This window comes from Cyprinodon variegatus, unplaced genomic scaffold (genome assembly GCF_000732505.1).
Source record: "Cyprinodon variegatus isolate N-32 unplaced genomic scaffold, C_variegatus-1.0 Scaffold1046, whole genome shotgun sequence".
NCBI classification, from domain to species: domain Eukaryota; kingdom Metazoa; phylum Chordata; class Actinopteri; order Cyprinodontiformes; family Cyprinodontidae; genus Cyprinodon; species Cyprinodon variegatus.
In genome coordinates this window covers 79,651-93,013 of record NW_015151499.1, presented here as the reverse complement: position 1 = coordinate 93,013, position 13,363 = coordinate 79,651, and the positions used below count along the sequence as shown (strand labels likewise).

The 13,363-nt window shown below is 39.1% G+C and overlaps 1 protein-coding gene across 1 annotated transcript in view; it reads right to left on the bottom strand.

Annotated features, from left to right (window-relative positions):
- Nucleotides 1-10,633, bottom strand: part of fam20a (family with sequence similarity 20 member A) — a 17,592-nt gene extending 6,959 nt beyond the window's left edge. Inside the window, exons 1-5 of the mRNA XM_015399782.1 lie at nucleotides 10,260-10,633; nucleotides 7,528-7,721; nucleotides 5,683-5,733; nucleotides 4,232-4,310; nucleotides 3,854-3,946 (exon numbers count right to left, since the gene is read on the bottom strand). Coding sequence (XP_015255268.1) covers nucleotides 3,854-3,946; nucleotides 4,232-4,310; nucleotides 5,683-5,733; nucleotides 7,528-7,721; nucleotides 10,260-10,633 — 791 coding nt within the window. The remainder of the gene's footprint in view (nucleotides 1-3,853; nucleotides 3,947-4,231; nucleotides 4,311-5,682; nucleotides 5,734-7,527; nucleotides 7,722-10,259) is intronic.
- Between the last annotated feature and the right edge of the window lie 2,730 nt (nucleotides 10,634-13,363).

Sequence of the window (13,363 nt, the reverse complement as noted above, 5' to 3'; positions counted from 1 at the left end):
TATATATATATAATATGTAAATATTATCCTTATCCGTAAATATTTCAAACATACTATTTCGATTCTGGCTTTTTTAACTTCAAAGATACTCAGAGTAAAGTAAAAAGCAGAGCACTTTACTAGCCTACAATGACATTTATATGGTAGTGAAATGCCAGCCCTCCCACTGCACTTAACTTCAGAGGTTTGATCTATTTTGTTCTGTTTTTATCAACATGGGTGTAGATATTATACAATGTTGAAAAATGTTAGTTAATATTCTTATGCTAAACAAAGGTAATAATAAATGAATATGAATAATGATTTTTACATATTTATTAGCATTGTCTGTTTGTTTACCAGATGGGGGAAGAGTTGGGGATGGGGTCCCTAACCAAACATTAATGCTGCATAGGGAGTGCCAGCATGGAAAAGTTTGGAAACCATTGGTTTGGGTCACAACGTATCAATGTGATAAAATGGCCTAATCACTGTTTTTTAAATTAGGAGGACATGTGGGGATACTTGAATTTGGACATTTATAAATCCTCTCTATCTAATGTGACTGAGCTTGCAATATTTTACTAAGTGTAAAATTAAAACTCTGTTGAGCTAGTAATAAATAATAAAGAACATCCAAGCATTTCTTTAAAGTTGCAGCAGTTCCTGCAGACACCTGTGTTTGTTAACTTCAAGATAACGGTGGCTTTACTTCTGAATTGGTTCTGATCAGTTTTTTAGTCTTTTTGTTTTTATCAAAAATGCAGCAGTGCAGCGCGGTATGGCTGGCTCTGCCCACATAAAATATCAACAACATAGAAACTCTGTAGGGGCCATATTTCACTCAAGCCTCACAAACAGTAATCAAACAATCAAGGGTGTGAAGCTGAATAGCTGTTTCTAAAATTGCTGGCATTCCCCAACCCCTCATTGCAAGTGATAATGATGAGAGCGGACAGCCAAGTCAGACACAACAAAGCGATTCGGCACACCACCTCTGATTCAGAAAGTAGGCATGTTGAATAAAGCTATTAAGCATGCAAAAAGGAGAAAACTACTCTTTATGAAACTTTGATATTTTTAAACTCCAACATATTTGTGGCTGTTAGAGTAATTGTTTCTGTAGGTGACGTGCCGCTCATGTTGTTTTCTGTCTCGTGTGGAGAAGCCATGACCTATCACTGCCTGTGGCTTCTTAATTACACCGTCTCCATCAGATGACTGTATTTCAGAATGAATCATCCCACTTCAGCTTAGAGTGTAGCCATTTAAAGATGTGTGTGTGTCTGCATCAAAACTCTGAGGTTTATACTGATCAGCAAGTTGGGAAAGCCTGGGCTGTGATGAAATGTAGCAATCTTTTTTGGAAGCTAAATAAACAGTTGCAGGGAGGAGGATTATTTCTTTTAAACGTGTTTGCGTCTGATTTGCTGTGGTATCAGCTTGGTTTTAAGTTAAATACAGGTATCAGCAAACCAACAGGCTCAAAATCATGGTCCTTCTGCTGAGGACTTCAGCTATTTTGTTATTTTGCAAGAAGCTAGCTTCTTATTTAGCAAGAAGCTAGCTTTAACAGAAGCTAGATTGCTGTTTAAAAGGTGAAAAATAAAGGTCTATATACATAATAAGTTTAACAAAAGTCCAGACAGCACCTCGGTGTGGTGTTAAAAATATTTAGCTATATATCAATATATGTCTTTAAATATTGTATGACAAACAATTGCTGTTATTGATATATGGAATCTAGCTCATCATCCAGGACATCATAGCCTGAGATCTTTAAAAACTCCAAATAGCACCTCTCAAATGGCCCCAACACATTTATTTATACTTAATTGTGTGTCCAGTGGGAGGTTTGTGCCCCACTCTACGTTGTTTAAAGGTTCCCCCATACTTGTGGGGACTGTGCACCTACTGTGAGCCATGCAGAGGCTGATATTTCAGCCTTTGTATTCAAGCTTATGTTGTCATTGGTTGTCTTAGTCATTGTGCTTAAAAAACAAAATAAACAATGCTAGTTGGGTGGCTTGCCATCACACACCTGTCAGTAAGATGGACCTCCTTTTAAAAATAAAAACTGTTCGATAAGGCTGACTTCATTTGATTATTTCTTTTTCAATAACAGAATCCTGATAATCCTCACACGACCAAAGCTGGACAATTTAACGCTTTTCTTAATCGCAGTAGGAAGTTTAGAATGTATTTCACTAGTCAAAGTACACAAAACATACTTTATGTTTGAGTTTAGTGTAACTTAATTCAATACATGTCATTCCATATATGGATCCCATTTGCCATAATGTTTTAACCACAAAGAGGTGTAGTGAGTAACACGATTGTGACTTTCTCGCCGCACCTATCATCAGGTGGGCTGTACTGGACAGTAGTGATTCATTTTTGTTCAAACCAAATGAGTTATAAGCAGGAAAAAATGTTGTGTCTCACTATCCTTGTGGGGATTTTTCATTGGCTACCATTCATTTTGCATTCATTTCTATGGCCTAACCCTAAGCATTAGTAACCCATTCCAAACCCTAAGCCTAACCTATACTCAATTCACACCTTTGCCCTGAACCTTACCCCCACTCCAAGAAGAGAACTTGTCATAGGGAACAGCTGATCGTCCCAACAAGAACCAGAAAGGTAATCCCCAAAAATTAGCATATTTCTGGGAAAAATGTCCCCACAGGGTAACAAAAACATAGCTATATATACAGTTACACACACAGTGGGATAGAAAGGTTTCTAGTCAGACACTGATTGTGCAGATTATGCTACTTTGATGAGAGATAGGTCCACTTTAAAGGTATAGTAGAGGATGTTCGTGAATTTTTGAAAAGACCCACCCTCTCAACTGTAAAACACAAAGAACTGCACATGCACAACCCTGTACCCTAATAAACATGTGCAAGAGCATGTAGGAGCCCATCGAGCATGCTAAGCATACTTTCCAAAAGAAGATTTGCATTTTTTCCATGATGTCAGACTCACCACCGGTAAGTGAAAATGGGGACGAGCATCTAGGACGGCCTTACGTAAACATATCACCAGGAATGATTGACAATGAGGAGGACCACTTATTTTGATGATCCNATTTATTTATTGTATTTTATTTATTAATGAAAATATTTCTGTAGAATTTTGGAGTCGTTTTTATCCTTGTGGTATCGAAAATGGTATAGAGTATCGAATATTTTCCTTAGTATCGGTATCGAGTTGAAAAGTTTAGTATCGTGACAACCCTAATACAGATACACACGCAGTGGGATAGAAAGGTTTCTAGTCAGACACTGATTGTGCAGATTATGCTACTTTAATGAGAGACATGTCCATTTTAAAGGTATAGTGGAGGATGTTCACGAATTTTTGAAAAGACCCACCCTCTCAACTGTAAAACACAAAGAACTGCACATGCACAACCCTGTACCCTAATAAATATGTGCAAGAGCATGTAGGAGCCCATCGAGCATGCTAAGCATACTTTCCAAAAGAAGATTTGCATTTTTTCCATGATGTCAGACTCACCACCGGTAAGTGAAAATGGGGACGAGCATCTAGGACGGCCTTACGTAAACATATCACCAGGAATGATTGACAATGAGGAGGACCACTTATTTTGATGATCCATCCTCAAAAAGAATATCCTCCACTATACGTATAACTTTAAGAGACAAAATGAAAAAAATAATCCTGGTAGTCACACTGCAGGATTTTTCAAGTATTTTTTGTAAATTCTGATGGAAAACAAGTATTTTGTCAAAAACAAAAGTTAAACTCAATTCACAAATGAAGTGTTCCTATGATTAAGCAAAATACAGAGCTCTCTCATTCTAAATCTTTCTATATATGTGATAGAAGCATGGTTTGTCTTCACCTGTCTAGGTGAAACGCAGCGATCTCTGCATTGTGTCTCTGGAAGTCAACAAAGTAGAAGAAGTCCTCTGGAGTTTCCTCATCTCTCTGCTGCCTGAATGTAGACATATACACACATAGACATGTACTAAACAAAAATGTCACTTATATTACTCTAAAGTGTGTAATCAAGAAGATAAATACTGACATTTCCTCAGGCTACTGGATAATTCTGCCAAATATAAATGAAGTAAGAGCATGGCTTCACAGTCTTTGCTGTGATTTATAGAGAGACCAGCCACACCTGAAAAAACCCTTACTGTAAATGCAGACTTTACATGCAGGGCTATTTCATCATGTAAGTACCTCACCATTCCTCTGGTGGGGAAAAGTTTCTCACCTCATTGGTTTAAACATTGCTTTGCCAAAGTTACGCATCTTCAAAGCCAGCTTCAGGTGATGTCCACTTGGTTTAACCACTGCCAGAAAGACAGAAAGGAGATGTGTTCGTTATGGAATATAATGTGCTTCCTTACAGATATCCTGAGTTTAGGCTTTTTTCATAATCCATGTTATGATCAATGTTAATAGCATTCAAAATACCCTGAATAAGCACATTTAAAAAATGGTTTGATTTAAGTGCAAAAGACATTGAAACCAATGGGGGAAAAAAAGAGTCAAATCAGTTGGTTTAATGATCTCAGTTCTTTGATTGGAACAAAAATTATAAAACAAAACAGGAAACCCCTGATGGGACAATTCCTTTCTCTCATAGACTATTCAACAAGAACTGACACGGAGAAACGGTAAGTAAGACAGGAATGGGCGTTGTTTGATTTTTGAGGTTTTAATCTAAACCAGGAAAAACCCCTTGAGTTTCTTAACTCCAAACACAACTTTACTCTGTATAAAAGCTTCAAGCAAGTTGTTTGGTAGATATTTTTGCCTTTGCATGTTTCCTGGCTTAATCTCCCTAAAACTAATGCAAAGTCTGGAAATAATTGTTCTGCCCCTCCTGTGTGATGAAGTCAGTTGGGGTTGGTTCATCCAGCTCCTTCTCAGCAGCTCTGTCTGCCCGTATATTACAGTCTCAGCAGTAAGACCCGACAAACCACATGCTGTGCACCATGAAACTCCAGGGTATTATTAGTTAACAATCCTCCAGAGTTTACAATCAAAACATTTCTGGAAAAGAGTCAATGGGGAGTCATACTCTATGGGCAGCTGCAGTTGATGAACTGTGTCCAAGTTTAGGCCTAAAATAACAAGAATTTAAATTGTAGCTCAAATTTAAACTATATCTGCAAATTGTTCCTTGTGTTTATTTTTCCTTGGAAGTGAGTCGGTTTCTGTGGTTGCCCACTTTATTGTGCAGGGACGCTGGTCTGGCGCAACAAAAATGAGACAAAAACACTGTGAGAATGGACTTTTTTCCATTGTGATGGTAGCATTTCCAGCTGACTGGAAGAAAACAGCTTTCACAGGTGACTTGCAAATTCCCTTAGAGCTCTAACTATCTTTATATCACCAGCTTCTCAGAGGAGAAGTAGCAGATGAAAGCCTGGATGGTGTGCAAAGGTTTGAGCATTATGTCTCGGCCTCTGAGCACAAACTAATGTCTGCTGTTTTCAAATCTGAATTGTTTTGACATATAAAAATCCATACGGGGTATTACAAAGGAAGCCGTGTGTTTGTGCCAGATGCAGGAGAGGCAAATGGAAAACAATGGTGAAAATGAGAATTAGTTGAATTCAGTTCCATAACTTAATATGGAGAAAAATAAGAAGGCGGACACCATTTAAAACATGAATAAAGCAAATATCATTAGAAGCAGTGATAGGCTGAACATACCTTGAGTACAATCACATGCACCTTTTAGAGCTTTCTCATCTTGGGTGTAGTCTGTAAGAGTAAAAACAGTGGAGCTCAACTTTCAGCAAATAATTGTAGGAATGATATTATATGATATGAAGGATATGATGCAATCTAATGTAAAAACACACTTTATAATGTAAAAAAAGAAAATACATATATAGTTTTTATACTAAAACAGAAATAATGTTAATAGTTGATTTGGTTTAGAGTAAGTTAATGCCTCAAACATTTTAATACATGGTTGACAGATGGCTGACCATGGCACTGTCTCCCTCTTTCATCCTTATCTCATCTCTGCTCTTCCTCTGTGCAACCCTGCTTCATGTTCTTCATGTTCTCTTTTTATAATCACTTCACCGCCAACTTATCCTCCTCATCCATCTTTACATTGTTCATTACATCCATCCTCTTCATCCCTTTTTATATCCAATTTTCATCCCATTCCTCCCACTCTACCGACATTTAAATCTCTCTCATCGTTATTGTCCTTCTTTACAACCTGTTTTTGTTATCCCAGTTATTCTGCTCTTCCTCTTTACAACCTTTCATCCCACTTTTTCTTCACATGTTTGCCACCCCTTCTCATTCATCCCCCTAAGAACACATTTATCTCCCAAACCAATGTTTATTCATCATTCTCATCTGACTTGATAAGCCCTATTTTACCACTTGTTAAAGTAAAATTAAATTAAATCTGAAATTTTTAAATAATTTTTCATTTAAAGGAAATTTGTGAAAATCTTGATAAGAGGCACATTAATTTATTAATTAATACTTTAAGGAATGAGGACAGACAAAGATACAGTCAAATCCATTTCCTGGTCTGCATGCTCTGCTCTCCATTTAAATAGCTTTTTTACAACAGAAGATGTCATAAAAAAAACAGTAGGCAAGAAGATAAAGCAGTCCTTGAGCATCAGATATCTAAAGGAGTCAGTATGATATGGAGCTCTGGAGAGAAGAAAATAAAACCTCTGTTTTAGAGAAAGGCCCTGCATTTCAGGCATCTCTAAGTGTGGCACGCTGACCTGCAGAAGCATTTCTGGTCCAAACTGGATATTTTTATTGACAACAAACTGATTTAAGATACACAAAGAAAAAACAAGTAGCTCAGGCCTGAAAGTGCTGGTCTGACTCTCAGTTAAACTAAACACAATGGCCTAGGCCTAGTCCACACAAAGAAAAATAGGATATATTTCATAATTGGCGTGTGAACACCAGTGATCAAAAAGTTGTAATATGCATGCCAGGCCCTTTGGTGGCGCTGTGACAGAACCACACCCTGAAAGAAACACTGAGCATCTGCACACGATTAATGCGATGTAAACCCAGCAGCGTAGCAATGACGTAGGTTAAGCTACAGCATTATATTTGAAAGAAGAGGGCTCGCATGGACATACTAAAACATGACTCCATTTTGATACACAGCTTGACCCACAAAATCTCCTTGCGGTTACCCCTTATCTCATCTTCATGGAGATAGGGCTCCTCTGCTCCTCTGAGCTCTTCTTTGAAGTTACCTTACTCTATTCAGTTTAATTTCAGCAATTTACACAAAACTATTTCTCAATTAAAGTTCAATGAAAGAAGCAAATCTGTCAAACCTAAACCATGGACTTTATTAAGTTGCAGTTACACTTTAAGTTTAACTAAAATTAGATTAACAAGTCTGCTCATATATTTATTAGATACTTTACCTTAGATGAATGTCAACTTTTTGATTCACCTTCTTCCTTCGTGGTCTCTCATCTTTTGCAGTTCATACAAGCTTATGTTTTGGGCATATTCCCTGCCTGAAGGTATGTTTTAATATCCCTTTACCTGCACTGACGATCGTCATATTCTTCATATCACTGAGAAGCTGGAGGATGGCAGGGTCATCCCGGGAATACAGAGCATAGCGGTTTATTCCCAGGTGGAACTTCAGCCAGCTGGCATCAGGGTCATAAGTCATCTTTTGCTCCATGAAAGAGATGTTTGCCAGAGAAGCTGCCTCTTCGTGGAGTTTCTTACGTCTGTGCAGAGCCAAACAGTCAACAAAGGTTAAATAGGACCTGGAGGACACATCATTAGACATTTCTGATACCTACAAAAGGTGGAATTAACTGACAGTTATTAGATGCAATATTTTCAAGTGTGAAATGTGCTCTATTGTTTTTATTACCTTAAGCTCTAGGAAAAGGTCATCTGAACCATGCAGTGACAATATCGATGGTCAAAGGGGTAAAACATGGTTCAGGTGACCGCGACAAGTTAGACAGACGAACAAACTCCATTTTAAAACAAACTGATATATTGGGGCAAAGGGCTAAAATGTGAGCTTGTTTGCAGGTCAACCTACCCAGCTCAGTCAGCAAGCGAGCTGATGGGTAAACAAGATAACTGACAAGTGATGAACACATAGAGTGGAGGGTTGCTTCTCCTGTTAAATGCATGCTTGAAAAAGGCTCCATACTGGTTTCTATACTATATGGACATTTTTACCTGAAGAAGGTGATTTGGATACACAAGACCCAGTTTAAACTTTGTGGCCTGAAAGCAAAATGTTGGACATAAACCTGAACATAGAATGTGCACCAACAGACATGGCGGCATCAGGCTACATGATTGCTTTCCTTCAGCAGAGACAGAGAGGCAGGTTAGAGTTAATGTGGTGCTGGGTTGAGCTGAATGCAAGGGAATCCTTGAAGAATTTAATTTAGGAACTGGAGCATCTGGCTTTGGAATGCTGGGCTGCTGGAAGTATTTTCCTGTTACTTTTTAATGTTTAAACAGTTGTTCAACCATAGGAAAAGAGTGTTAACAACCTGGCATGCCTTAAAAACTCATCAAAAGCTTAAATAAATCTCAGATGAGTTGAAAAGGTTACAGTGTAGGATCAAAGAAGAGAGAAGAAGGAAGGTCAATAGATCTCCACTGATCAAAATGTGCAATGTCTGCTATTTGGCCAATAAAATAGACTAACCTCAAACACTAACAAGCATCCAGCCTATGTACCAAATGTGCCTCCATGATCCTTCCCTGGAACACAATATCTTTCCATGAGGCCTTCTATCTGCACAGGTAATTAGAGATTTAGAAGAGTAGCAAAAGCAAACTAGGTGGATGATACTGCATATCAACAAGATTTAATGCACTAATATTATTTTAGCAATTGCTTACATTTCACCGGAGCTTCTACAGACACTGCATGTGATGCCATCAGCTCAGTTGTTGCTTGACTTCAAATTTCTATTTGTGTGCAATAATATTGCTCAGCTTCCTCTCTGCTACATATCCAAACTTTCAAGTATGCCAGCTGCTGCACACATCTGCACCAGGACAATGTATTGCAAATTCATATAAGGGCTCTGGTTATGATAAAAAATGCTTGTTCTGGGGCAATTATTGGGTAGAAACACAAAAGCATGATTAGAAGTCAAGATCAGATAGCAGGGACAAGCTCCAGCATAACATAGTCAGAGGTTTGTTGTCAAGAATAATCAAGATCGAAGGCTTCAGCAGAAGAATGATCAGAAATGTTTGGGCTGAGAAAATAACCTAAACATAAAAAAACTTCAGTGTCTTAGTTTCTGTCCTAAACGCCCGCCCCATAAAAAGCTCATCATGCACCTCTCCTGCCAAACAAACTCCCCCTTCACTCTGAGCCATAACATCCCTGACAGGTTTGAGGTGTTTATATCCAAACTCAGGTGTAGACCATTCCTCTTTTCATCTTTGTCTTCAGCCTTATCGGGTGTTTTCAGTGCTTTCTTTAGTTTCCCCTCTAACCTGTCCGTCTCTAAAGGTCAGATGAAGCGGCTGCTGGAGAGGCTGAACTGGCACAAGGGTGCAGGTTGAGATGGCGTCCATCCTAGTGTCCTAAAAGCTTATCCAGAGGAGCGCTATGGGATTTTAATGCATCAAACTCTTCAACCTTAGCCTGATTTAAAAGAAGGTCCTAATCTTGCTTTTCTCCAGTGCAGAATAAAGCTCACCTATCCTTCCCTGCCATAGAGTTTTTGCCCTGACATCTCAAAGGTCCTGAACAGGTTCTTATGTTGGCTCATCTAAATAAGGGAATTGTCTCAGATTTAATGTGAAAAACAGACAGAAAACAAGTACTCCATCTCAGTTCTATAGTGGTTTATAACCATAACTTCCTTGAGGTTTGTGGCTGTAACATGAGTTTTTTCATAAAAGAGCTGAAAATCTGCATCTTAGAGGTAGCATATGAATAAACAAAAATGCTAAGCGAGTTTCCAGAAGAGTAGAATGACTTCAACTGTGATAAATGAATTGTTGACTAAAACACTCTTGCGATCAGGAGTTGGGAGTCTGCACTTCTCAGGGATGTGTGTGTCTTTAAACTTCTGTTTATGTGTTGCAAAGTGCTGTGGATGTGCTTGACTGCTCTGCCACTGACCTTGACTTTCAACCACAGAATGCACCAACACATACTACTGAGCTGGAAGATTTCTACCCTTCCTTCAAAGGCTATCATTGTCAATATATTTTCATCATTTTCTTTTAAAATTTGATGCCTCTCATTAAAAAGTACTTTAGAACCTGACCTTTCCCAGTGGGACACTTTCCTCTTGTAGTACTCGATCAGCTGTTCCACCTGCAGGAGCCTCTCCTCAGGGTTCAGCTCTGGAGTCTGGATGTTGTACAGAGGGTGAGAGAACAGCCTCTGCATCTTGGAGCCTCTATCATCAAGTTCAGGGGTAGATGGACCAACTAGAAGAGGTGCATGACTCCAGTTGGACAGTTGTGGGGTGGCAAGAGTCTCCAATGTGGGGAGGCTGAGGTTGCTGTTGGGACTACATGAGCAAATATCTCTCTCTGGGTGCCTCCTTCTCTGCAGCTTCGGCAGAAGGATGAAGTAGAAATCTGCAGAAAAGAGCGCTGCAAGGGCTGCAGCCAAGAGAAAACGGTCTCTTCTCATTGCTGTGATCAAAAAGAGACAGGAATTTGAAAAGTTTTAAAATAAAAGAAAAGGTCCAGTTTGATCCAAAATATTTGAGGGATCAAATTGTTGGTATCATCCAGTCACACAGATTGACAAAGCCTGGTTTTAACGCTCTGATTATCCAAGTCTCCCAGTTTCTCTGCTTTCTGTCTCTTCTCTTTTGCCACACTTTCCATCCTCCTCCTTCCTTGGCAATAACTTTAAAAAGAGCTCCGAGCTCCGAGCAGGCATGTGTTTGCAGCAGTTCTGACAGTCTGGCTGCTCCAAGGACCTGCTGCTATGAGGAGGAGCTGGTTAGTGACTGTTTAGTGTTGCAACATTGTGGGTGTGCTCATGCAAACATCAAGCAGAATGAGACAGTGCTTTAGCGAAGGTGCAGATTCCAGTCAGAGTGAAGCTTCGTAGCGACCACTGAAGTGAGAGCTGCAGAAGTTGTTCTCAGAAGTTGTTTTAGAGAAAACAGATTTATATCCATTCTGAAGCCCAGTTTCAACAGGTGTGATCAGGTTTCGTCTGACTCAAATATTAAGTTTGCATATGCAAATTAGCTGCTGTGTGTAGAAACTTGTTAAACTCCCGGGAGGCAACTCTTCATCAGTGATATTTTTGCTTCCTTCCTTTTCAGTAAACTTTCATTTCTCACACCTCCTTCAGTGTCATTATTTGAACCATCACAGCTCCAAACTCCTCGCTCTCTGCTCATCTCTCCCTCATGCTTGTTTTACTTTTCACCACGGATCTGGCTTGCTTCGCTCCAGGCAAAATTCCCAGCTGCACTCTCCTCCCTGCTGCAGTTCTCTGACATCAGATCCCTCACCCCCCCTCTCATGTGAAGCTGCAGAGAAGAACACTTTTAAGGCTGAAACTAAACAATTGTGCTGGCACTTCTTCAAAATAAGGGAAACATGGTTTAAAACAAAGCCCTCTGTTCAAGCCGTTTTGTCTGCGTCTGCCTGATGTTTGTAATCACATACAGCTCCTAATAGCTCTGTGTTTTCTGTGTCTCCTCTGAAAGCTTATATGGTGAAGCAATTCAGCTATCAAAGGGAATTTCACAGCCTGCCTCTGTTGTTTTGTGGTATTTTCAAACATCTGCTGTGTAAATGTATTTATGTGTGTATAGAGGTGGGTGTGTTTTTGTGCGTAACTGTGGCAGAATTGCATGTAAGTGTGTGAAAGTAGCTCCTCAGGATGTTTTAACTTCTCTCAAGATAAAACAGTCTGACAGTGTAAATGGGGAAAATTAGTGAAATGAAGCTTTAACCTGTTATTTAGTCAACTTTCGCAGAATCTGTGATTAGCCTTTGTGCTCCAAGGCAAATTGGGTTATTGCCATTTTAGTTATTTCAAAGACTACAACTAAATCAAGACCAAGGAAAGAAGAAAGAGGGAGACTGTTGCCTGAAAGTAATTATATTTACTACAGGCTCTCATTATAAAAGTATAAATTGATGCTTTTAGCAGGGAACAGCCTGTTTTTGCCAATACCAATTGCTGCAGCTGACTGAAAAAAGAGGAAGATAGGTGGGCTTTGCAAGAATGTCTACTGTAGAGAAGGCTTACTTAAAGTTAAGCTTCATGTGTGTTCTAATAAAACAAGCTCCACATATAATCAACAAACTGTCAATTTTCTATCAGCTAAATGATTTACCTAAGTGCCAAAATGCAGAGTAGAGATGGAAAGATATTCATTCAAGTGATTTTAAAAGACTCTATATCACTGCATAATATCAGAGCCCCAAATGCCCTTAAAGGCATAGAGGAGGATCTTTTATTTCCGGGTAGATCATCTAAATAAGTGGTCCTCTAAATTCTCTATCCTGGTGATATGCTTACGTAAGGCCGTCCTACGTGCTCATCCACATCACTATAATTTTCAGGGCTATATCTGTGGTGAGCTGCGGTTACATACAGTCATTGAAGCACACCTTTCTCAATGCGGTTCTTTGAAAATAGCAGAGGGTCATAAGAGAAAAAAGGTCTAAGAAGAGTATAAGAAGAAAAGAAAGGCATCAGAAGAGACAGGTTTATCCCAGAATGCTTTGCGCTGAGAGCTGTCACTGTCGCCACTGTCGCCATAGTAACTAATAATGAGGATCACGCAAGCACTGTGGAGGAGGAGTTAGATGAACAAAGGAGAGCAAAACGCAGTGGTCATCTGTCCAAACTTTAACTTCACTAAGTCCACTATTTAGTCCACGCTCTATATAATGATTGGAGGATTTAGGGGTTAGAGTGGATGTTCGGATACAGAGTTGTGCATGTGCATTTGTTTTCAAAAATTGGCGAAAATCCTCCACTATACCTTAAAGCATTTACCTGAAGTTGTTTATATTTTTTCTCTTTATACCTCAATTCTGTTTCCATTTCTTTAAGCTGTAAAAATTGACAATTCAGAGGAAACTAAATAGAAGAAAACAGGTCCTATCATTAGCCAAGTATTTGGCTGCAAGCATAGTGAAATCCCAGAGTCCATCCTCTTGTATGGACAGGGGAGTCAGCGAATGAATGAAATATTACAGTAGGTAGAGGATTCATATATGAAATTCTGTTTTGCTTCCAAAGAAGTAAACTGCATCCCAAAATTTCTACTGGTGTCCTTGTAACCTCAAAAACACATTAAGAAGAAGATGGCATTTCCTTTTTTTAATGTCTCACAGTCATCGGAGAAATCCCCTATGACACAACATCGAGATGCTTCTTACC